Consider the following 27,231-nt stretch of genomic DNA (forward strand, 5'->3'; position numbering starts at 1 on the left):
GGCAGACGTCATGAACGTGCAGGGGCACCCTCAACCGGGTAACCCGGGAGTTGACACTGCTCCAACACACCAGGGAATCAACCACCTTGGTGTTACCCAATGCGGTGGTTGTTCCTATACCCCCTCAAGAAAAAACTCCAAAACACACCTGCGGGTATACACCGGCTATATCGCAGTACAAGTGTTTCAGTTTTCAAAAAAGGGTTAACCCAGGCCTACGGGTCGACGAAACATTACTTTGGACCGGGCCCGGCGATACGGGAAGCACAGGGTCACCAGAGGAGGTCAAAGACCACCCCAACAGGCCCCTCTTCGCCATGCGTGAGAGAGGAGCGAAAATAATGGAGAACCAGCCCCAAGCACACCGTACTTGGTATTCCCAGGCGGTCTCCCAACCAAGTACTAACCAGGACCAACCTGCGTAGCGGCCGAGATCTGACGAGAAAGAGCGTGTACAGGTTGGCATGGCCGTAAGCCATTACGACAGTGCAGAGTACAAAATGTACCCAACCAGGGTCTCCATAGCGCTTAACCCTGTGACACCTGGACCGACCTGGCATTTTCCCCCTGAAAAAGCCCAAGTCCCTCAGGGTACCAGAACAGCAGATCTGCATCCCCGGCGGACAACGGGTTTAACTGATCCGGACCAGCGTGACCAGAACCAGTCCCGTGCCCTAACCACGCCGACATGCCTACTCCAGGAGAAGGGGCAGATATGCGTGTTGATCTTAAACATGAAAAGAAGGCGCCACCCAGATGTTCGGTGCGAACCGCGCCCGGTGGCCCACCCCCAGGGCGTGAGACCCCTCTACATATGTTCAGATCCATTCTGTCATCATCCCCCAGATATGAATGAGAATCCGTCGACAACCAAAACAGGTCGTCGGAAGAGGAAAAACCTCCATCCCAGTTGCCTTATAAAAACGCCGTTTTAACCTCAAGCAACCAAGGCGTGCCAGTCAGTCGCCTGATTACAGAACACCCCGAGCTAGCACTATACGTGCGTCGGGACACAACCACATCAATGAACAGGCTACTTAGACCTGTCATTGAATCCCCAAGGCGCCCAGGGGAACGACAAGAGGGGTGTGATGCTTCCTAACTCCAACTCTTTTTAATAGAAAAGAAGGAAGCACCAACAGTATGTATCCCAGTCTACACAGCCAGGGGTAAAAAAATTTCAAATTTTTACATCCCACCACCCTCCCATAGGGAGGAGACGGAAATCCCCAGAGAGACTTCCCACGCGAGCTGTACAGATTGAAAAGAATATATTGCACCTTGAGCCATGTAAAAGTTTGGTTTTAGGGCTCTCCGGGGAGGAGGCACTGAACCCATACACACTCAATAATCGAATTGAATCGAATACACACACAATAGAGTAGGACTCCTTCTTGAGGTTCCACTCACCTTGACAATCTGAGGAGGAGGCTCTGTACTCTGAGGAGGCTCCCTCACATGGAAGGAGAGTCCCAACTCACAGAAGGCCCGAATAGGAGCTTCGTGAGGAGGAGCCCTGACCACCCCCCGAAACAGATCCATCATAAGGACCTGAACAGCACACGGAAGTCCTACCAACAGAGATGCGCACAGTGACGTACTCTATGGCAGGGGAATTTCTGCGGTGCACACGCCCAATATTCCAGGGCGTGGGACCAGGAAACTCCCCCCCCCTCACCCTGTAACGTGCCGAACCGCAACGTGACAGGAACCTTGAAGGACAGGTGGGTTTACCCCTGACCAACAGAAAAAAGGGGGAGAAAAGGTTACCAGTTCACCCCTTTACGACCCCACACCCATGATACGATGTAATGACAAAAAAGAGTATGACGCAGTCATAGTCAGCCCCATGAAGCGTCTAACAGCTTCACACAGCGCATGTGCCAACCTGCTATCTGATTTTTACTAAGAAAAAAACACAGAACAGAGAGGTCCCTCGCAAGAGCCCCGGTACCAGACTTACACATGTGCTTCTGTGGCCAGCCCAACCCAGTTGTAGGTCACACGACACACACAACCCATTATCACCTATAAAAAATGGCAAAAACACTCTACAGAGGAACGCCGTTTTTCTTAATGAGAGAATACACAATCTTTTCTTTAGGAAAATAAAGTTTCTCAAGCGGTTAAAAGAATCATTCTTTACTCATATGTCACTAAGCATAGCTTTATAGGTTAGTTTAACCCCCTTAGTTGTGAGTACACGATACATGAACACACAATGTGTCTCAACACAACAAACCAGATCATTTCACATCTGTAACAATAACCCGATTTGCATGGAGACCAGTGACAAGACAATTCACACATAACTTGCGTCGTATCCTAAATGTAGTGCAGCAACACTCGTTTTGGAAAACATCGTTATTTACAAAACATTTAGAAGGGAAAGCAAGAAGAAGTGTCCAAGGTCTGGTCAGGACCTTGCCTACCGGGAGCGCAGATCAAGCGAATTGCAGTCTCTAACGGGCAGCTCGCTGCTCCAACCCGCCGCTACGGTGCTCCTTGTTGACGCAATCCTCGCCGGCTGACCCCAGGGTAGGTTCGACGAACATCCTCTGTCAAAGATGACGTCGTAGTCAAGAGTGTTAAAAACATGTTATAGTCACAGCACGTTCAACAGTGTAGCATTAAGCTAACGGCCGCTCTCGGCCGATAGCAGCAAGCTAACGTTTACCTAGCCTAGTGACACAACAGCTAACAGCTAGCAGCGCCGCAGCTAACAGCTGACTGGCTAACACAGTAGACCAAAACTAGCACGCAAGCTAATTAGCTACCACCTGAACTCGTACACAACGATACAACAAGTCACACTCAGACAGGCCGCCGTTCTGAAACCCTCCTCACCTTTTAAGAGAGAAGAGAAACGAGATGTTAACACAGTTTTACAACGGTGATATTACCAACACCCGGCGGAGCCAGCACAAATCCCATCTGGGCTGTAGCTGACTTGAACATGGATTTTCCGATAATGAACATCCATGCTCACATTTCCTCGTTTAGGGTATACTCTCATTTGCATATGAGAGACGGGGCCTATACGGTGACAGAGAAGTACCCACGCGTCCAGAGATCCTGGGATCACCAGTTACTGGTCGTGTGGCCCACTAGTTGCTATAATGGGCTTCAGACCAAGGTCCTCCGCCGTTGCCTAAGAGGCTGAACAAAGGACCCTAATCTGGGGCCGGTTTCCGTAAACATTGTCAGCTAGTCCCCATAGCACTAACAGACAAGTGGAGCTTGCAAGCAAAACATCACTCACCAACCTGGAACCCACCGCTTCTCACAACAGCGGCGCGTCCTACAGTCCAGCTGTGTCGCTGAAAGGCTTTACCGCAACCAGCCCCAGCAAGGAGGACTGCAGTTGAGAGGCATGTAGCGGCATAAACTCCCAATACGAAAACCGGTGGAGGTTTTTAGAATGATCACCATCTTCCAGACACTCCAGTGACGAAGACAATATCGCCGTATTTTCTCGAAAATAGTGAGAGAGAAAATAAAGATATGATGTCAACGTATCTCTTGTTTTCCAACTCTTCTCCTACTAACAACATCGTCAAGTGGGGATCTACCGAGGCACTTCCTTGTGGTGAAAGCGAGAAAGGAGGCGAGGGGGTGGCCCCACCCCTGCTTATATAGGTAAGCTGATAGGGGTGTGGTCAGACAAATATTGGGATATAAAGGTACATTGTGGTCTTTTATTCAGTGCGCGTGCACATATGCGAGGATAGTGCATGAGTGACGCCGAGCGGAGCCACTATGTCACAGAACATAAACCCACGGAAGTCATCACCTTCTGACTAAAAATGCCATGATAACATCTGAGTTTTTTAATACATTTTTTTAAGTTGCACATTACATCACAATGATAGTGTATTACATCACAATGATACTGTATTACATCACAATGATACTGTATTACGTCACAATGATACTGTATTACATGATTACATCACAATGATACTGTATTACATCACAATGATACTGTATTACATCACAATGATACTGTACTACATCACAATGATACTGTATTACATCACAATTATACTGTATTACATCACAATGATACTGTATTACATCACAATGATACTGAATTACATCACAATGATACTGTATTACATCACAATTATACTGTACTACATCACAATGATACTGTATTACATCACAATTATACTGTATTACATCACAACGATACTGTATTACATCACAATGATACTGTACTACATCACAATGATACTGTATTACATCACAATTATACTGTATTACATCACAATTATACTGTACTACATCACAATGATACTGTATTACATCACAAGTATACTGTATTACATCACAATGATACTGTATTACATCACAATTATACTGTATTACATCACAACGATACTGTATTACATCACAACGATACTGTAATACATCACAATGATACTGTATTACATCACAATTATACTGTAATACATCACAATGATACTGTATTACATCACAATTATACTGTACTACATCACAACGATACTGTATTACATCACAATTACACTGTACTACATCACAATGATACTGTATTACATCACAATTATACTGTATTACATCACAACAATACTGTATTACATCACAACGATACTGTATTACATCACAATGATAGTGTATTACATCACAATTATACTGTACTACATCACAACGATACTGTATTACATCACAATGATACTGTATTACATCACAATGATACTGTACTACATCACAATAGTGAAGTTATTTGTATTTGGTATTTGAGTCAGACGTGGTGACTTTCTTCAGTTAACGTGGTGTTTAAGACACGTTTTACACTGGAAGCCAGTGTTCAGTGGTGAGTCAGCAGAAAATAACCGCCAAATTGATTGATTGAATTGATTGAAAACTTTATTAACAGATTGCAGAATGGGTACAGTACAGCTCAATACATACAATTGTTAAGGGGATGCAGACCAGAGAAAGACTTTCGTCTTGTTTACATCAGGGTCCCCCATTTTCAATTCATCGTAACATATATGACATACATGACATACAGATAGACAGTACTGCTACATCTTTTTTTTTATCCACTTTTTCTCCCATTTTTCTATTTTTTCTCCCATCCCAATTTCGTATCATCCAATTCATCCCTCCCCTGTCACGAACGCTGTTTCTTGCCTCCCACAAGCCGGCTGCAATGTGGACTAAGTCATACATAGCACAAGTCCCCTCCGGTACTTGAGGTAACAGCAGTCGCATCTTTTCACCTGCGCAGCTCGATCTCTCAGTGTCGAGGAGTAACGCGTGGGAGGCTCACGCTGCCCCCGACACTTCCTGATTCTACTGCGCAGGCGCACCAACCGACTTGTAGGAGTCGCTTGTTCACAACGTTCGATCCCCACCCTTCAGTTTTCCCTCCCCGTAATAGGGCCAATGTGTATTACTGCGGACGACCAGCTAAACTGAAAACAATGTGGAGAGCTGGATTCGAACACGCGAATCCTAGCGTCTCCACACTGGTGGCGAGTGCCTTGCCCACTACACCACCTAGCCGCCCCGACAGTACTGCTACATCTATACATTTATGACATACCAGATTTGCAAATACAGTACTGTTTGTGATACGAAAAGAGTCCAGAAAAAAGAGTATATAAATTTGACGTAGAAACTGTACATTGGAGGAGGTTGGGGGGGTGGGGGGGACTGTACATTGGAGGTGGTTGGGTGGGTGGGGGGGGGGGTTGAGGTGGGTGGGCCGACACTGTACAACTGTACAAGCAAAACTGTACATTGGAATATTGACAAGACCATACTTGGTAATTTACTGTACATTGGAGGGGGTTGTGTTAGGACATTTACAGGGGCCAGTTTCGAATTGCAGTCTCCCGTAGGTGTTTTTTGAGAGTGTTTTTGAAAGTGGATAGTGATTCACATTCCTTTACAGCTTTGGGTAGGGCGTTCCACATTGATGTGGCATAATTGCTAAACGTGTTTAGTCCCTTGTTTGAGCCGAATCTGGGTTTAACATGATTTGTGGAGCTCCCTCTGGTGTTGTGATCGTGGTATTTACTGACCTTTGGGAAGTATTTTGACATGTACATGGGTACCTTGGTCGTGTAGTGTATCTTGTAGACCAGGCCCATTGCAAGTTGCTGTACTCTGTCGTCTACTCTAAGCCATCCTAGGTTGTCAAAGTGGGCAGGGGTGAGGTGGGTTCTAGGAGTAAGGTCAAGCAGTAGTCTGACCAGTTTGTTTTGAGATGTTTGTAATTTAGTTTTTAGCGCCTTTGAGGTGCTTTGGTACCATGAGGTGCAAGCATAGTCGTAGTACCCTTGAATGAGTGCTCCTGCCAGAGTCTTCAGGGTATTCTTGTTTACCAGTGAGGAGATCCGGTACAAGAATCGAGTTTGTTGGTTGACTTTTTTTATTACATTGGATGCCATTTTGTCACAGGAAAGATTTGCCTCTAGGATGGAACCCAGGTAGGTAATATCTTCTTTCCTTGTGACAATATTGTCACCCACTGTAACTGAGAAGCCGTCGGTCTTGTTGAGTTTGTTATTTGAACCAAAGAGAATGGACTCTGTTTTGCCCATGTGTAATGATAGTTTGTTATCAGAAACAGAAACTCACTCAGAAACAGGTGAAAGTGGATGAAAAAAGAAGGATGCCATGATTTCTGTACCGAGGCAAGAAACCCACATTATCTGTGTGATAATGACTATGAAAAACACCAGCTTGACTTAAATATCCTCGACCAAAAGGGCTTTTCCAGTTTCACAAGCAAGAAGTCTGTTACTGCAGAGCGTTTTTCCACTCCAATTAAAGTGTGCTTTATAAGCCCCCCTGGTGGCAGACAGCCCCTGTCTGCTTTATAAGCCCCCCTGGTGGCAGACAGCCCCTGTGATGCTCATTCAAGTAAACTAAAAACAAGGACAAAAGTTTCCATTTCAGGAAAGGAAATGTCTGGAATCTGGTTCCAGTTGTTAGCAGATGTTGCCAGGAATAGTTTAATGGGTCGAACACGTGTGGGCCTGTTCTGTACGACCCAGGACGGTGTGTGTGTTCTGTACGACCCAGGGCGGTGTGTGTGTGTGTGTTTTGGGGGAAGGGGGCGGGGCTTGTGGAGACCCACGCACACACGGATACACCTGCGTGGCAGCGGCGGAGGCGTTATCTGAAATCGACCAATCACACGGGTTTACCTTGACCACACCGCTGTCTAGCTGAGCGCGTTACAACATCAGAGGAGATAAGATAACATGAGATAACATGAGATACCATGAGGACACTGTGGTCTGCCGTTCACCTTACCACACACACACGCACACACACACACACACACACACACACAGAGACACACACACACACACAGAGAGACACACATACACACACACACACAGACAAATACACACACACAGAGACACACACACACACAGAGACACACACACCCACAGAGACACACACACACACACACACACACACACACACACAGAGACACACACACAGAGACACACACAGATACACACACATTTGAATACTTTATTTGGTTCCACAAATTATTACATAAACAGGGAATCAAATGTATCGGGCCAAGCAGCACTGAACACTTAAGGGACACATAGCACCTCCTTCTCCACGCGGCTAAGCTGCCAATAATAGCTGAGAGAGCAATATTTGGCAATTTGTTTGGCTTTTCTTTTTGACATTGCAATTCTCAGACCGTATATCAAAACGCAGGGTAGCCGGACCAGCACTCTCAGGTTCAATGTTTTTAATGGCAGCCTGAATAAATAGCAGACATGTATCGGACAATGTCCTTCTTCAGTGATATGGCTAGAAATGGAAATACATTCAAGATGGTAGTTAAATACACCTGGCAGGTAATTACATGACATGACACGGCAGGAAATGACATCACAACGCAGGTGTGCCTGTGCAATGTGACCAAAGGAATGACCTATCAAAGTAGAGTCCAATCATAAATTATACATATATATAGATATATCTATATCTAACACCAATCTATATTATAAACAATACAAAACAAAACAAAATTACCAGACCGGTCATGGTGCATTTGTATACATGGCCAAGACTTCCGAATACAAGTACACTATATCTACACCTGTACCCAAGGTCAGCCATCACATTGAGCAGTGGTTGATATTTGATATACTTGTCCCGGAAGGCCTGGTCCATGTACAGATCAAAGGTACAGCCTGATGATTAGCACCTCCTTGTGGCTGGTGTCAACAAAAACAACATCAGGTGTATTTGGTATGTTAGCAAAGACATCATTGGTAAAACCAACCCATTCTGGTAGCACTCTAGTATGTTTGTACATTGCTGCATTAGAGGGTGATATGTTCCATACCGCATCAGACACAATGTCCACAATACGGTCATGATGAGCTATGTACTAGGTAGGGGTGCACCAATGTATCGGTCGGGTATCGGTATCGGCCGATAAGTGCCTTGTTGACTGCAATCGGCCTATCGGCTGATAAGCTCGAATGTGCCGATGGCAGTAGCCGATAAGTTCAGTCGCGTCCTGCACAACGGCGCCGCCCCCAGTCCCCCACACACACAAGCTACTGCATCAAAGTTACTACTAAATATTCAACATTCTCTTTTGAGACTCCGCTTCAGACTCTTATCATTTGGCACTAAAAGCTAAACATTGTCACCGATATGTCTGTCCGCAACATGTCATTAATTGTGTACGCGAGGTGGTCGCTCAGTGACGACGCTAACATGAGCTAGGTTAGCTAGCATGAGCTACCGGGAGATGGAAGACTAACGTTACTGGTGAAAATGTGATTTACGTTGGAATACTCCTTTGCCAACTTGCTGTACTTTGCTTGCAGGTCTGCAGCCATTATTGCTGGATTATGAATAGCCCCAACTTTAGCCAAGGTAACGTTATGGCTAAACCTTTAACGTTAGTTAACGCTAGCTTTCGGTTAGCTGTTCAATGCTATTAATAACACAACCAAGCGAACCCATCACAGCTCCCCGTCAACACCCCTCTCTCGGGAAGATGGCATTTAAGAAAGTATCTGCTGTTAAAATGACACAAACATTCGTTTTGTGGCATTAACGTTATATAGTTAGTGTTACAGGTTCAATAACATCAGCATATTATTTACCCGAAGATAGCAAGTAAGCAAGGCATTACTCCGTTCATAGCTCAGTTCCATTCCGTTGCTCATTCCGTACCCAACTACCCATTCTGCAATCTGTTAATAAAGTTTTCAACCAGACAAATGTATAGAAAGGCTTGTTGTGGTTCTCGCAAGCAGATCAATGGCGGCATGCCCGGAAGTAGAAAATGAATAAACGCTTGCCGATTGGTGGTAAGAACAGCAGGAGGTGGGTGCTAGCGGTGTGGCGGAATTGGCCGAATCGACTGTCAATCAAAATGGTTCCATTGCATTGGTTGAAAGCTCTGGTTGAGAGAATAGTATCCATCTGCAGGCCGCCAGACGATACTGGGAGAGGGATAGTGCTACATGGCATGGCTGAATTAATACCATAAACATATTTCTTGATGTTTCCTTTTTTTAAGTAAGTAAAGAGGCCTACGAATACAAACATACACATACAAATATACAGTAGTTTCATTAAAAAAAAAGATTACAAAACAAAATATTAAAAAAAAAAATATTATTAAAAAAATTACAAATACTTATTTTTTGCCACAAATATCGGTATCGGTATCGGCCGATTGTGTTAGTTGAACAATCGGTATCGGTGGCCAATTTTCATATTGGTGCATCCCTAGTACTAGGCTTGGGCGGTATCATTTTTTTCATACCGTCATACTATGATGACCTAATACCCCGGTTATACGGTATATGACGGTATGACTTTCATTTTCATCAGCGGGGGGGGGGGGGGGGGGGTAGCAACCCGTGTTACCAAGTAAACAAATCACGGAGATGGCCAGTTAGCCCGCAGCATCAGAGTGCTACTATCGTTAGCTCTCAGAATGGTAGCCAGGAGCCTGCAGCATCCTAGTACTACTAACGTTAGCTCTCAGAATGGTAGCCAGAAGCCCACAGCACCCTAGTACTAGTAACGTTAGTATTGTGTATTCAAAAACGCACCGGACTGCGACGTAACGTTTTACCGTTTATTTGCTTGCTCCACCAGTGCACAACAACACACACTCTCGTTACCACACCGCTTTACGGTATTTTCACAGCACTGTCGCAACATTACCGTAAAGCGTGAACGCCGTTGTAATCCACATACACAACAGTTAGCTCTCAGAATAGCCAGTTAGCCCGCAGCACCAGCAACAGTAAGCGTGTCTCATTTAATTTCCACCACTGAAGCGGGGTTTCCCCTCCTCCTCCTCCTGTGTGTAGAAGACAGGCTCGCTCCACTAGTGAGGAGTCAGGACTGGTCTCGCCCTCTGCTGGCGCATGTGTGCACTACAACGAACCACTGTCAAAAACTCCGTTTCAGTGTAATATAAACTGAAAAGCATCTGTGATTTTGACGGTATTGATTTTCAATACCGTCGGGATTTCTAAATACCCTGGTATACCGTAATACCGTCATACCGCCCAAGCCTACTATGTACATGTGTTTGTATGCATTACATCCATTTGTTATGTGTGCAATGGATTCTAGGTGTTGTGAATCATGATGCTTTAAACACCTTTACACACACACACACACACACACACACACACACACACACACACACACACACACACACACACACACACAGAGAGACACACACACACCTCCTCATCCATCACCCTCAACATAGGGGCCCCCCAGGGCTGTGTTCTGAGTCCCCTCCTCTACTCCCTGTACACACATGACTGTGTGGCTCAGCGGAATAACAACACAATCATCAAATTAGCTGACGACACAGTAGTGGTGGGCCTGATCTCTGCAAACGACGAGAGGGCCTACCTGGAAGAGGTCAAGGTCCTGGCGGGATGGTGCCAGGAGAACAGCCTCTCCCTGAACGTCAGCAAAACAAAGGAGATGATTGTGGACTTTAGGAGGTCGGGGGTCAGGGACTACAGCCCCCTCAGTATCGACGGGGCACCGGTTGAGAGAGTGAACAGTTTTAAGTACCTCGGAGCCCACATATCCGAGGACTTGACATGGACCACACACATTGACAGTGTTGTGAAGAAGGCACGACAACGCCTCTACTTCCTCAGGCGCCTAAGGAAGTTCCAAGTCAGTCAGAAGATCCTTAACACTTTGAGTGCCATGCCGGGTTTTCCTTTTTACCCCCTTGATGCCACCATCCACTTCAATGTTAACGTTAATATCGCCTAATCTATGTTTTAAATTATGGCTATGTGTCTAATCTGCCCGTTTCCAGTCAGTGCTGTCAAGGCAGATTGGTTTTTTATCGCGTCATTTCCGTTTCAGAGCATTTAGAAAAGCACCCGTTTTGAGATAAAAAACAGCCCATTCTGGACCATTCTATGAAATTCGTCTTTTACTGGAATATTCCACAACGTTGATATTCGTCTGCCTTTTTATGAATCGTTTTCAAATAAACGCTAGATGATCAATATTATACGTGCACGCAAGCACATTCGGGCCGCGCACGGATAATCGCTGCGTTGATTTCCTCTTGGACTTTTACAGTGAAACCGAAAGAGCCCATTTCACAAAACAACTTATAACTTCATAAAAATTAGTCTGATTATCCTAACACTGATAACATAGATTCCGTACCTGACATCAGATGGTATCCAACTGGTATATTCCAATTCCTGATCACCATTCGAAAAAATCGATAAGTGTATAGATCCAACGCGATACAGTAGAACTCCATGATCAGCGGGGCTCAGAGGCTCCAGAATGAACTGTGGTAACCCCGGCTGGATCAGTGGACCGGAAAATGTGGAGTACCGGATTTTTTTCCCCATCCATTTTCATTTGAGTCCATTCCAAAATCCCTTATGTCATCTGGGAGACGATAGGGGGCGCTTTTTTCCACATATGATCGCCGGCGGTGCTCGTGTATACTCGGGTAGGCTTGCGTGATGCAATATGATTTCAGATCGCCAAAAAAAAAAAAAAAAACTACAGCCCCCTCAGCATCGACGGGGCACCGGTTGAGAGAGTGAACAGTTTTAAGTACCTCGGAGTCCACATATCCGAGGACTTGACATGGACCACACACATTGACAGTGTTGTGAAGAAGGCACGGCAATGCCTCTACTTCCTTAGGCGCCTAAGGAAGTTCCAAGTCAGTCAGAAGATCCTTAACACTTTGAGTGCCATGCCGGGTTTTCCTTTTTACCCCCTTGATGCCACCATCCACTTCAATGTTAACGTTAATATCGCCTAATCTATGTTTTAAATTATGGCTATGTGTCTAATCTGCCCGTTTCCAGTCAGTGCTGTCAAGGCAGATTGGTTTTTTATCGCGTCATTTCCGTTTCAGAGCATTTAGAAAAGCACCCGTTTTGAGATAAAAAACAGCCCATTCTGGACCATTCTATGAAATTCGTCTTTTACTGGAATATTCCACAACGTTGATATTCGTCAGCCTTTTTATGAATCGTTTTCAAATAAACGCTAGATGATCAATATTATACGTGCACGCAAGCACATTCGGGCCGCGCACGGATAATCGCCGCATTGATTTCCTCTTGGACTTTTACAGTGAAACCGAAAGAGCCCATTTCACAAAACAGCTTATAACTTCATAAAAATTTGTCTGATTATCCTAACACTGATAACATAGATTCCTTACCTGACATCAGATGGTATCCAACTGGTATATTCCAATTCCTGATCACCATTCGAAAAAATCGATAAGTGTATAGATCCAACGCGATACAGTAGAACTCCATGATCAGCGGGGCTCAGAGGCTCCAGAATGAACTGTGGTAACCCCGGCTGGATCAGTGGACCGGAAAATGTGGAGTACCGGATTTTTTTCCCCATCCATTTTCATTGAGTCCATTCCAAAATCCCTTATGTCATCTGGGAGACGATAGGGGGCGCTTTTTTCCACATATGATCGCCGGCGGTGCTCGTGTATACTCGGGTAGGCTCGCGTGATGCAATATGATTTCAGATCGCTAAAAAAAAAAAAAAACTACAGCCCCCTCAGCATCGACGGGGCACCGGTTGAGAGAGTGAACAGTTTTAAGTACCTCGGAGTCCACATATCCGAGGACTTGACATGCACCACACACATTGACAGTGTTGTGAAGAAGGCACGGCAACGCCTCTACTTCCTTAGGCGCCTAAGGAAGTTCCAAGTCAGTCAGAAGATCCTTAAGAACTTCTACTCATGTACAATAGAGAGCATCCTGACTGGCAATATCACCTCCTGGTTTGGGAATAGCACCGCACAAGACCGAAGCAGACTTCAGAGAGTGACAAGTTCAGCCGAACGCACAATTGGAGGGGGGCTTCCCACCCTCCAGAACATTTACAACAAGCGGTGCAGGGGTAAGGCTAAGAGAATCATCAAGGACTCCAGCCACCCAAACAACTGCCTCTTTGAACTGCTGCGGTCAGGCAAGCGATACCGGAGTCTCATGGCAAGCACAGAAAGACTCAGAAGAAGCTTCTATCCCCAGGCCATCAGGCTGCTCAACGAACAATAAACACTATGCAACAACCATCAAATACACACAGCACACACATCCACACGCACACACTCACTTTAAACAAACAACACACTGCAGCACCCACTCTCCACACTTTAGAACACCTAAACACACTTTTTATTTATTGGTAAAGGATTTGCACTAGAACCCGTACACCTTACTGTAAATTGTACCTAATTGTACCTCATCCCATTTCTGCTTTGCACTATATAGTATTGTATATTAGTACATTGCATAGTATATTGTATATTGTATGGTAACTAACTCAGTTACTTCTATTCTGCATCGAACATTGTACATATGTATATACTGAACACGGTGACTTCTATTTTTACTTCTATTTTTACATGCTATACTATTTTATTTCATACTTATCTTGTCTAGCACAGTCTCTGGAGCGTAACAGTAAGAAGCATTTTGTATAAAAGTATTCTGTACTTCTGTATGACAACTATTAAAGAAACTTGAAACTTGAACACACAGAGAGACACACATGCACACACACACGCCTCTCTGTTAGCCTCTGACAGTGTGCGTGGTGGTGTGTCTGACTGGACGCCTGGCTGGTTTCTGGACAGGATTAGCTGGATGCCAGGTCCCACAGACAGACCTCAGCTCTCAGTCTCCTCTGGAGCGTGGCGTCCCACGGACCACCCGTTTCCCAACGCGGGGTCCTGAGACCCGAGAGGGGTCACCCACCGAGGCAGGTTCAGGGGCTTCCCCAGCGGAAAACAAGGAACGCTTTCAAGTTCTGTTTTATTTCTCACATATAAGGTGCGGCGGGTCCATTACAGTGGAGTGCTTGGTTCTGTATAATGAGCCCGCTGAGATTGTGTTTCATACAGTAAAAGAAGTAAAAAAGAATAAAGTCCAATCACTATACACAAAATATACAAAACTAAAGTACAAAATAATAATAATAATAATAAATCAAATTTCTATAGCGCCTTTCAGGAAACCCAAGGTCGCTTCACAATCAAGAGGGCGACAGTAGCTCGGGAGGTAGGGCAGTCGTCTGGCAATCCGGCGGTTCCCGGTTCGATTCCAACTCCTCCTGGGCACCGTGTCGATGTGTCCTTGAGCGAGACACTTAACCCCTAATTTCTCCCGATGAGCAGGTTGGCACCTTGCATCTGCTGTTGATGTGTGAATGTGTAAAATGTGAGTAACAAATTGTAAAGCGCTTTGGATAAAAGCGCTATATAAAAAAGCAGCCATTTACCATTTACCAAGAGGGCTAGGGAAAGGGGGCAATAGGGGGAAATAAGCAACAAAATGTAAAAATGAGGTAGAAATGTATGTTTGAATGTCACTCTCTGCGACAGGCTGTGGGAGGACGCCTGTAGGCTAGACAGCTCTGTGTTCAGCCGTAAGGTCAAGGTCAACTTTATTTATATAGCGCATTTAATTAAAATCAACCAAAGTTGTACCAAAGTGCTGTACAATACAAAAACAGAAATACTAAAAGAAATACAAAATACAGTATACACACAAAGTCATATAACTACAATAAAGTTTAAAAAACAATCACGGCACGACCAACGTGCGTCTTACTGTATGTGGGGGGTCTTTGACGTGGGAGAAGGGGGAGGTATCCCTGATCTGATTGATTGATTGATTGATTTTATTTTGACAATATATAAATAACGTGTGACAGAAGCACAGTCTGGAATACTGCCAAGGATAGACACAAAAAAAGCTCAGAGCTTATTTCCATTGTGGTCCTTGTAGGGGAACGAAGTGTTCAGACATGCATCATACAGACATCGTAAAGACACATGACATAACATAGACCAGTGGTTCTCAAACTACGGGTCACGACCCAAATTGGGGTCGCGGGTAGGTGACAGTGCTTTGGCAAATACAAAAAAGAAATAATAATAAAAAAAAATATATTTTTTTTTATGTTCTGGCAACATATTTTGGCTAAATATGCCTCGTTTTATAAATGTGTATTGATAACATAGTGCTGTAATAAAATGTTCTAATAAATATGCATGATCAAGTTCAACAACGTGTGCTTTTATTTTGATATTCCGTAATTCCACGTTGAAATGACGCGATACATTAAGTGTGGGGTCCCCAAAGAAATTCCTAAATAAAATGGGGTCACGGTATGAAGAAGTTTAAGACATTTAACCTATACCGTTGCACGGGTAAGACGTGACATCATCACTTTAACCTATACCGTTGCACGGGTAAGACGTGACATCATCACTTTAACCTATACCGTTGCACGGGTAAGACGTGACATCATCACTTTAACCTATACCGTTGCACGGGTAAGACGTGACATCATCACTTTAACCTATACCGTTGCACGGGTAAGACGTGACATCATCACTTTAACCTATACCGTTGCACGGGTAAGACGTGACATCATCACTTTAACCTATACCGTTGCACGGGTAAGACGTGACATCATCACTTTAACCTATACCGTTGCACGGGTAAGACGTGACATCACTTTAACCGCCGGTGTTGTTTGTGTCATCTCTCCTTTCCTCCAGGAAACCACAGTCCAGACACAGGAAAACAACTGAGCGGGCGTGTGGAGGAGGAGGAGGAGAGGGAGGAGGAAGAGGAGGAGGAGGCGTAAGGAGAGGACGAAGAAGGCTACGTGTGTAACAACAAAAAACATTGTTGTATCGACTCGCGGGGCGCGAAACTGCAGAGGGCGGCGAAAGCGGGGGACCTACTGTAGACTCAGGCCCGGTGAAAAGGGACACGTCGGTAATTAGAATGGCTTTATCACCGCACCCGGCGCGGGCTCTGCAAATACTGATGAGCACAGGACGAACGCATGAATAGGTTCGGTCCCCGCATTGTGAATCTGCCTATTGTGTTCCTACTGTACGGCCTGAGGAGACCTTTTATCCGATAGCAGCATTCCTGTGTCACATGACCTGTGTAACCAGACTTTTGTACTGTTACTGCCAATAGTTGGAAGGGTAGAGTATACAAGGGGGGGGGGGGGGGGGGGGTATAGCTGTTAGTGGGGTGTTTCTCTCCTGATCACATGAAGAGGGATTTTCTAGAAAAGAAAGAAAGAAAGAGAAAAAAAAACGTTTATGTGATCGACAGTTTTTCACATTCGATGGAGCATTTTTTTGTAGCGGCGGCGATGTAATGTTTAATTGGTTTCCCTGCGAGGAACTGTCTCTTAACGCCTGTTGGAAGAGGAGGGGAGAAGAAAAGATTTGTGATGAAAATGTAACACGGATTATGTTTGTACATAATGTCTCGATTACAACCGTATGTGATTCTATTTCATTTCATCCTTTTCGTATTTGGCAAAAAGGTAAAAAGCTTTATAGACATGTTTTTTTTGAACCCGCGATGCCTGTAATTTATCTGCAGAGTACTTTTGTCCTTAGGGCCATGACATGGGAGCGTCATATTCAGCATTTGAGCTATTTTAGTGTCCTTTAATGTGTTCAAGCTGAATCAGCGTTAGGAGACCAGGGGAGGGAGGAGACGACAGCGTTCCTTTAGGACAAGGCTCTTTACGCTTTTCTCAGGATTTTTGCCTGTTGTTTTAACTGTAGCTGTATTTATATAGTTTGTAGTTTCGCAACGTAGCACAACTTATAGCCTTGTCAGTTGCAGCATGATTTCTATGATACAGCGAATTATACGCCTGGCTTTGACTGTAGACCATTAAACACATTTTCCAACGTCTTAAACCCTGTGTTTTGTGCTTTCTTTTTTTTTATCTACTTTTTCTCCCATCCCAATTTCGTATTATACAATTCTACCCTCCCCTGTCTCGAACGTTGCTAGACCATGCCTCCCACTGGTCGGCTGCAATGTGGACCAAGCCTTGCATCACGTGTCCCCTCCGGTACTCGAGGAGGCAGCTGTCGCATCTTTTGACCTGTACAGCGCGATCTCTCAGTGGCGAGGAGTAACGCGTGGGAGGCTCACGCTGCCCCCGTTGCTTCCTGATTCTGCTGTACAGGCGCACCAACCGACCTGTAGGAGTCGCTGTCCACAATGTCCGATCCCCACCCACCGGCGTTTCCCACCCCCTAATACTGCCAATTGTATTGGTATGAACGACCAGCCAAGCCGGAAGCAACACCGAGAGCTGGGCTCGAACGCAGCGTCTCCTGCGTTAGTGGCGAGCGCCTTGCCCACTGTGCCACTTAGCCGCCTTGTGTTTTGTGCTTTCTGACGCCTAGCGACAACACTGCTTCAGTGCACCTTCCAAGTACATCCAAGCACACGTCTTAACCCTTTCACAACCACACTACAGAAGGTTAACCCTTTCACTACCACACTACAGAAGGTTAACCCTTTCACAACCACACTACAGAAGGTTAACCCTTTCACTACCAGACTACAGAAGGTTAACCCTGTCACAACCACACTACAGAAGGTTAACCCTTTCACCACCACACTACAGACGGTTAAGTGGTAGTGAAAGGGTTAACCGTCTGTAGTGTGGTAGTGAATGGGTTAACCCTTTGTCGTGTGGCAGTGAAAGGGTTAACCTTCTGTATTGTTACAGGGAAAAGGGTTAACCCTTTGGTAGTGTGGTTAGTCAAAGGAGGCAAACGGAGCCTGCTTAGAGGGCGATGCCACCCGTTTTAAGAATTCACATGTTCTTCCTCTGTTCATTCAGTCTTTGAGAAGCGCTCTCTCCAGAGAGAGGACCCTCCACTCTGTGATGTCACTGGGATGTAAAAAAGTGTTTGTGTGAGCTTTTTACACCCAAACCAGGCTTTAATTCCTCACTGCTAGGTCTGAACCAAAAGAAATTAAGAAATAATAAAAAAAAAACTGATTGGGTGTAAGAAGAAGAACATATGTGGAAGAACATGTGAATCCTTAAAATGGGTAACTTGTCAACTAATTTGAAACAACCATTAGAGGATACACACAATTAGAAGAAATACAAGCTCACACATTGCTTTCATGAGTAGGATATTGAAGGGAGATCATTTACTTTTACTGATTATATTCTGTCGAGGCTATTTCATATTTACTGCTGTACTTTCCCAATACTGTTTATTAGATTAGATTAGACTCAAATGTATTGTCATCATGCAGCACAAGTACAGTACCACGAAAAGAGGGTTGGCATCCAATCAGAGTGCAAATGTAACAGTAAAGTGCAACAGCAATATATAATGTTCAGCTGATTAAATTGGGTATATATTATATAAATTAGTACTACTGAGTGTAGTGCTAATCAGATGTATGTAGAGAGTTGTAGTATAATAAATAAAGACAGTATGACTACTGCTGGCCAGCAGCATAACTAGTAAGAATAGGATATGTGCAGATATAGAATAGTAAGTATAGTAAATGTGTAGTTATTAGTACAGGATATTAAACCATAGTTCCTCCATGACTGTATTACAGTACATCTGTTTGTTATTTGTGCGTTGAAGGATGTTTATCGCAGATGACAATGTAGTTTATGGTGCAAACCTTCCAGTGAAGGTTGTCATCGTTTAATGAGGCACTGATAGGGTTTGCTGGGATCTATGACCTCTGCACAGGTATGTTAACCTTCTGTAGTGTGGTTGTGAAAGGGTTAACCCTTTGTGGTGTGGCAGTGAAAGGGTTAACCTTTTGTATTGTCGCAGTGAAAGGGTTAACCCTTTGGTAGTGTGGTAGTGAAATGGTTAAGAAATGTACACTGTAAAAAAAATATATATTTTCACGGGAAATTCACTATTATTTTACAGATTACCTTTGTTTTTCTACTTTACGTGTAAATACCATCAAATACAGTAAATTACCTTTTATCAAAATATTAACCATTAAATAAAGGTTGTTATCTGTAAACGTATTTGATTTTACTGAAATTTGACAGTAAGTATTTGGAAACTGTTGCTGCCCGACATTTACCGTTCTTTTACAGTCTTCTTAACCTCTAAATGATATGTTGATTGAAGTAAAGTACCAAGTACAAGACAATGATGCAGTTAATCAATAACGGAGTTGTTTTCAGGCACGGCAGCAGATGGTAGATTAGGACTGCGTTTATAGAGCGCTTTTATCCAAAGTGCTTTACAACGTATTCCTCACATTCACACACCGATAGCAGAGGCGACCATGCAAGGTGCCAACCTGTTCGTCGGGGGGCAATTAGCGGTCAAGTGCCTTGCTCAAGCGGCTGGGAGGAAACGCTATCGAACCAGAACCAAACGTTTTTATTAAAAACACCTGTAGCCTAGAGACAGCTCTGCTCTGTGTTCAGTCGTACATAAAGTCAACAATCTCCCCAGACCGGAGATCCCGGGACATCATTTGATAACGGGGTTCTGTGGGCTTAACGTGCATCTATGTTACGCTGCTATATACTATATTACTATACTCAACTCTATGCTACGTCATCCTGACGTGCTAAACTGCAATATTATACTAAACTGTGCTATATACTGTCTATGTATCTTTTCTTTGCACAACCTTTTGAAGTGAAATATATTAGTAGAACTCTTTTCATCATTCTGCAAAGAGTTCCATAGTTTGAGGTGCACCTTTGTTTTAAGGTTGTTCGTGCAAATTGGTGCTTAAAATTTGATTTCCTTCTGCTGTCATCTGGACAGGGAACGAACAACCTCTGTATATTTGCTGGTAATACTCTGCATTTTGCTCTAAACAAAACTAATAAAGTCTGTATTTCAGCGAACTCTTTAAGTTTCAATAGTCTGGATTTAATAAATAATTCTTTGGTATGTTCTCTTGAATCTACATTGTGAACTATTCTTACTGCTCTCTTCTGTAATATAATGGCTTTATGTTGCTTTCATACGTGTTACCCCACACTGCCACACAGTAACTCAAATATGGTAGGATCGGGATGAGTGAACAATATAATATTCGCATAGAATTATAATCAAGCACATTCTTTGCCTTGTTCAAAACAAAAACACTCTTGGCTACCTTCTTTTTTATGTACATTATATGTGGCTTCCATGTCAATTTCTCATCCAACATAACACCCAAAAATGTTAACTCAGATACTCTTTCAATATTAACTCTGTCAATACATAATGCCACATTGTCCTCCTTCTTTCGATTAGTAAATATCATACATTTCGTTTTTTCCAAATTTAGGGATAATTTATTGTTATCAAACCATATCTTAAGTTTACACATTTCATTTACAATGTCATCTGCTAATTGTTTAAGGTATTTTCCTGAACTGAAGAAATTTGTATCGTCAGCAAATAAAACAAATTGCAATATGTTTGACACTTCACATATATCATTAACACTTTGATTACCAGCCATGCGGTGCACCTTACCCCCGTTAAATGCCAGCACCCACTTCAATGATAGCGTTGTGAACGCATAATCTCTGTCTTAAATTATGGCTATGTGTCTAATCTGCCGGTCGTTTATCAATGACTTGTTTGCAGTCAACATTGTCGAAACGGATCGTTTTTTAATCGGTTCATTTCCGTTTTATAACATTTTGAAAAGCCCTCATTTTCAAGGAAAATATAAAGATTCTGTGATAATCGGCATTTACTGGAATATTCTGGCCTACACAAAAACGTTTTTCTGCCTATTTATGAATAGTTTTCAAATAAACGCTAGATTATCGATAGTATATGTGTACTTATGCATGCTATAGAAGCGGGCTGAAATATCGATTCTCTCATTTCCTCATCAGCGATCACAGCCACACACACACTGCACGCATAGGGCAAACGCTGATATATAGGTGAAAATAGCTCTGATTATCCTAAGACTGGTAAAATAAATTCCTTACCTCAGATCGGATGTTATCCAAAAAGATTATTCCAATTCCTGATCGCCATTCCAAATATCGATTGCGTTTATTGATTCAGCGTTGGGTACTGTAAATACATAATCCACACGTTTTCCGGGCCGGAGATCACAATGGATTCTTCAGATGCCTCGTCGGAAAAGTAAAATTAGGAAACTGCCCCCCCCCCCCACCCCCCCACCCCTACATCAGTCTAAAGTAATGGGTTGCAGTTACACAGGGAGAGACGATAGGGGGCGGTATCTTCCCAATTGAGCTCAGAGAGAGTCTGCAACACTAATCTGAGGCTCGATTGATGAATGAATTCAAATCGCCAATAAAAAAAATACGACAAACAAGCGCTATATAGCGTTGGCGGGCACTCAATGGTCGGCATGAACTAACGACAAAACGCGTGGCTGGCATCCAAAGTGTTTTTAATATATAAAATATAAAGTTTGGGCCCCAGCCCAGGACCGAACCTTGAGGGACACCACATTCAATATTCATACATTCAGATGTGTAACCAGAGAGTTGTACATATTGTTGTCTATTTTCAAGATAGCGACTTAACCAGTTCATCACCACCCCTCTCACACCGTATGTTTGTAATTTAGAAATTAAAATGTGATGATCTATCGCAGGGGTCAGCAACCTTTTTGACATGGAGTGCCAGTTTGAAATATAGTTGTAACTAGTGTGCCTCAACAATATTCCATGCATCATACATTTTTGTTCTCATAATCAGGTATTTTTAATGATAATTTTTACATTATTACATCATTATTGTTATTGTTATTATTAACAATATTATTATGATGGTTGTATCAACCCTAAATCTGAGTTGGGGGGGGGGGGGGATGCAATGCAGACAAACAGCTGCATACAGTGCGACCATTTCACTCACATTTGCCCATTCATTTTTGGACACATCACACACCATCGGTGTGTGTACTGTACGTGTGCTGTCATAGCTCCCCTACAGGCCTAATGGAGAACACCAGGAGAACACCAGGATGTGAATGGAGGGTGAATGTGAGGTATATCGTGTAAATAAGTTTTGATTGATCGCAAGACTACACTGTAAAAAAATAAATAATAATAAGTTACTAGAACTTTAAAATATTGAGTTCAGTTACTGTGCATTAAGGTTTTCAGTTTTCAATCCATAATAAGTTAACAGAAAAATAAGTAGACAACCACATTATTTCAACCTAATAAAACTATGTTTATTGTCATTGTTTTAAGAACACAAGTTGACTTGGTAATACTCACATTTTGAGTAAAAAATGGCTTTTAACATGTGCAATGTTCAATGAAATAGAAAAATAAATTATAAAATTTGTTGATTAATCCCACTGGTCACAATGGTGACCGTAATAATGTTTTTGTTATAAGGCTCTGCAAATGTTACTGAATGATGTAGCAATGTATTTCCAGCTAAATTGAAATAATAAACAAATAAAGGGTCTCAATTAAATATGTGGTAGTAAAAAGAACCTGTGGGAGGATTTCAACAAGATAAATGCGACAACAGTGCAAAATATTTCACTATAATATTTCAAAGCAAAAAAATAAAATATATATAATATATATATATATTTAATGCTGCCCTCTGTGCCCATGAAAATGCCCCGCGTGCCTATGTAGGCACGCGTGCCTAGGGTTGCCTACCCCTGATCTATCGTATCAAATGCTTTTTTTAAGTCAATAAACACCCCTGTTACAAAGGGTCAGATTAAACCGAATATATATATTTATTGCTTGAGATCCCATGTATACTATTTGTATATTGTTTGATATCCCTTGTATATTCTTTGTACATATACACGGAATATCCCTTTACCTGGTACAGGACAGACCATAATATTCGTTCTCCTATTGGAAGCGATCCCCTAGGCGCCACGGCCATACCCCCAATGTCTAGTTCAAAGTCACCGCTAAGACATGCCTGAACATGCCCGGTTTTGCGCAGTAATACGAGACAGAAATAAGGCTGGTACTAGATTATTCACTGTACGTATAAATACGGCGCAGGTGGATACAGCAGCACTTAGCCTAAAGTCAAGTTACCCTCAAACGAGTTAACCCAACAAGTTGAAGCCTTCATCACGAGTCAACGACCAAGTGAAGTGAGCAACCTTGCGTCTAAATAGAGCACTTAATAGAGCGTGCGAATAGGATAGTAAAAGTGTCAGAGCTTAGTGAAATAACGTCAAGTTCGACCTAGTTAAATGTGAAGTACCGTGCACCGGAGAATCTACACCGGTGAATGCAGAGCCTTTTCCGGCTGGATTATATTGATTTTGGTACCGTGGTTGCTGGAGCAGAGAACCGTCTACCCGCTGCTGTGTGGGATTTACCCGTGAGGAGCATCACTCGAGCCCGTCTCTAGGAGAGGCTGGCTGGCTTTCACCTATGCTGTCGCGCATACTTGGATTATAGCTGCTGCTTTCGTCTGCCGATCAAGGGAGTAATGTACCGCCTCCCGTAGCTGGAGCTTATTGATTCCCCGTTGATCCAGACTTTTGCATTCGAACATTCCTCCCCCCTGCTGGCTTACAACCGGAGGGAACCCCCTTAGTATCTCCAGCTGACCTACTAGTGTACCAGATATAATTCTTATGCTACGGGTGGTATTAATTATCCCCGGCGTAATATGCTCATGGACTTACGCTCTTGACCTATTCATGCACATTCTTCGCCTTACAAGCGCAACTCTCAATCTTAATAAATAATGTAAGATAATCTTGGTGCTCTTCTAATAAATATTATTATAAACAGTACTTTCTTGTTAAGCCGTGTTATTGTGGGGGTGTTCATCACATATACCTGTGTACTGTATGGCCAGTAGTAATGTACATAACGCAGTAGTGGTTTAATGATACCATACTTATTCAATACAGTCAGGGAATTGTACCCCTCAGTTACAATTGGTCCTTCGAGCCGGAGGGTAATTAGCGTAATATTAATATAATATTAATATTGACATGGCCAGCGGTGAACACTCCACAAACGGCTCTCCTAAGCTAGAACGCCCGACGCGCAGACGGCAGCCACCTTCTTACCTAGAGGACTACGCCGCCAGTCTACTACCTAGCTTTATACAGACGTTAAAGGCGGATAAAATAAGTAAAGCGGGTAGCCAAAGTATGTCAAACCCTACCGACCAGGCGACCCTGCCAGTAGAGACCCTAGTGGGTTCTAACGTAACTGACCAAGCTCACGGAGGGGACCAGGAGGGACATGACATGACTTTACCCCCCGACAACGCCAACGGGACAGTCCCCGGAGAGCTCCAGGATAAAGAAAGCGCTCCAGGGACGGAACCCGACCCACTACCAGAAGAGACGCACACCCAGGAGATGGACCTCCTCGGAGCGCGACAGGAGAACGGATCTCCAACGAGCACTGCCAGAAGCCGATCACCTCCGCCGGTGTCTTCCCCCAGCGAAGCGGACAAGATGCTGGTGCAGGCATTCATCGCCACCCTGGCAGCCTCCACCGAACGCGATCGACTTCAAGCGCAACAGACGAGCGAGCGCGAACAAGCTGCAGACCAACGAGAGCACCTTCACGCGCAACTCCAAGCGCAAGCCCTCAGCGAGCGCGAACACGCTGCAACCGAGCGAGAGCGCTTCCAGGCGCAACAAAGGAGTGAAGACGACCGCATAAGACTGGAGACCAGACGCCTTCAGACGGAAGAGAACATTGAAAGAAGCCGCGCCGATGCACAGTGCGCCGCCGCCAATGCACAGCGCGACGCCGCCCATGCCAGCGCCAATGCACAGCGCGACGCCGCCAATGCCCAGCGCGAAGCAGTGCGCAACGCCGCCCATGCCCAGCGCGAGGCAGAGCGCGACCGGCTGCAGGCGCAGATGATGGAAAAATTGATTGCCATGGCGACACCCCCTTTCTCCGCACGGAGCTCCCGGAGATCATCACGACAAGGGTCTAGGACACATTCCCCTACCCGACCAAGCGACCCGGGACCCCGCCAACAGGAGGATCCTGTCCACGTCTCCGAACCCCCTCCCCGGCCGGTCCATACGAGACCCAGCAACCGGGAAGAACCGGCCTACGTCGCCGAGAGACTGACTAGAAGACTCCAGGACTTAGCAGAGGAAGAGGAAGAGGAAGAGGAGGAATGTCAAGCCGACCAGCAGCAACGTACTCTGGACCAGGAGGCCCAGTACAGCCCCGACCAGCAGCAACGTACTCTGGACCAGGAGGCCCAGTACAGCCCAGACGTCACCCCAGAGGCACTGCGCTACAAACCCCCGACTCAACTCACGGGTGAGTTTGACGCACCGTCAGCACCGAGGAACAGCACCTGGGTACCCGGCCCCTGGTACCCACCAAGTACCAGCCCACGACGACACGTACGGGGAGACTCGCCCAGGAGGCCTCTCCCCCAACGCTCACCGATGTGTCAGCCATCCATGGCATCGTACCTTGGCACACCGACGTTCCCGGATTTTACACGCGAGGACAGAGCACAGTACACGGAGCTACGGATGTGCTTAGAGACTATGATGTCCGACGTCCCCGATGAGACGTACAAATATGCTATCCTCCTCAAGCACCTGAAGGTGCCCAGAGCGCACAATATAGCGCTGGCATATTCCAACTCAAGTACCCCATACACCGCGGCTCTAGTAGCCCTCGACCAACGTTATGGACGCATATGGGACTACGTGATACAAGAGATAAGAGACATCGACCGTCTCCCCCCAGCCAGAGACAACAGAGCATTAGATGACCTCTCTATCAAGGTAGAGTCCCTGGTAGGGATGCTGGGGTCCCAAAAGGAAAAAGGGATATACGAACTGTACGCTAACTCTAATGTAGAAAGGATATTAGAGAAGCTCCCTCCCGCCCGACAAGAGCGTTTTCGGCGGCAGAGAGACCACCGTGACCCCAACGGCCCAGAGGCATCCCTCCTAGACTTATCTGATTTCCTCGCCAGGGAGGTCAGCAGCCTACGACTGGACACGTTCGTATGGAGTGGACCAAGCCCAAGACCAGGACCTCGGGGATCAAATGATAACCGCCGGTCGGTGACCGTTATGCACCAAGCCGAATCAGTACCGCAGCACAAGAACCACAACACCCCCTCGACGAAAGAGGAGTGGAAGATTGAATGCCAGTACTGTGAAGGGGAACATCGGCTGTATCAATGCGACACTTTCGGGAAGCTGACCACGGACGAGGTGAGTCAGTGGATCAAAGACCACCGCCGCTGCTTCCGCTGCGCGCGCAGCCATATGGCAGCTGAGTGCCGCTTGAAGAAGAAGTGCGGCAGGTGCGGCGGTGCCCACTTGGAGGTCCTGCATGACATCAACAGGCGTCCGCCAGGACAACAAAGTGGGCCCGTCACGGTAATGTACCAGGCCGAGGCGGTGGCACCAGTACCGAAGACCCACCAGACCGCCCCCTGGTGTACCGACTGCTACAGCAGACACTGGGAGTCACGGTGCTACTCGGACGACCGCGAGTCGGCACCACTCCAGAAGATCCAAGGCAACCGACCAACAGGAGTGCTCCACATTGACCAGCATAGCGGGACCCCCCGAGTGCTCATCAAAGTGGTCAGAGTGCTCCTGAGCTACGAGGACAAGGTCCTGGACACTTACGCCGTCCTGGACGATGGGTCTGAAAAGACTCTCCTCCTCGCTTCCGCCGCAGCCCAGTTGGGCCTGCGGGGTGCCAAAGGTACCATGACAATACGCACCATCAGAAGAGACCAGAAGACCATAAAGGGTGAAAAGGTCTCCTTCAAGATAGCAGCGGTGGACCAGCCCGAGAAGCAGTATAGTATTACCAACGTCTTCACTAGCCACGACATAGGCCTATCACAGTACACCTACCCCATCCCACAGCTGATGGCGAAGTATGTGC

General features: G+C 45.0%; 1 protein-coding gene across 1 annotated transcript in view; it reads left to right on the top strand.

Annotated features, from left to right (window-relative positions):
* The window catches only part of cdo1 (cysteine dioxygenase, type I), a 48,550-nt gene extending 31,974 nt beyond the window's left edge, over window positions 1-16,576 (top strand). The window contains exon 5 of the mRNA XM_084323443.1: window positions 16,109-16,576. Within this exon, the coding sequence (XP_084179569.1) occupies window positions 16,109-16,141 (33 nt within the window). The 3' untranslated portion in view covers window positions 16,142-16,576. The remainder of the gene's footprint in view (window positions 1-16,108) is intronic.
* The last annotated feature ends 10,655 nt before the right edge of the window (window positions 16,577-27,231 follow it).

Source organism: Notolepis coatsorum (assembly GCF_963971535.1).
Source record: "Notolepis coatsorum genome assembly, chromosome: 10".
Taxonomy (NCBI): Eukaryota; Metazoa; Chordata; class Actinopteri; order Aulopiformes; family Paralepididae; genus Notolepis; species Notolepis coatsorum.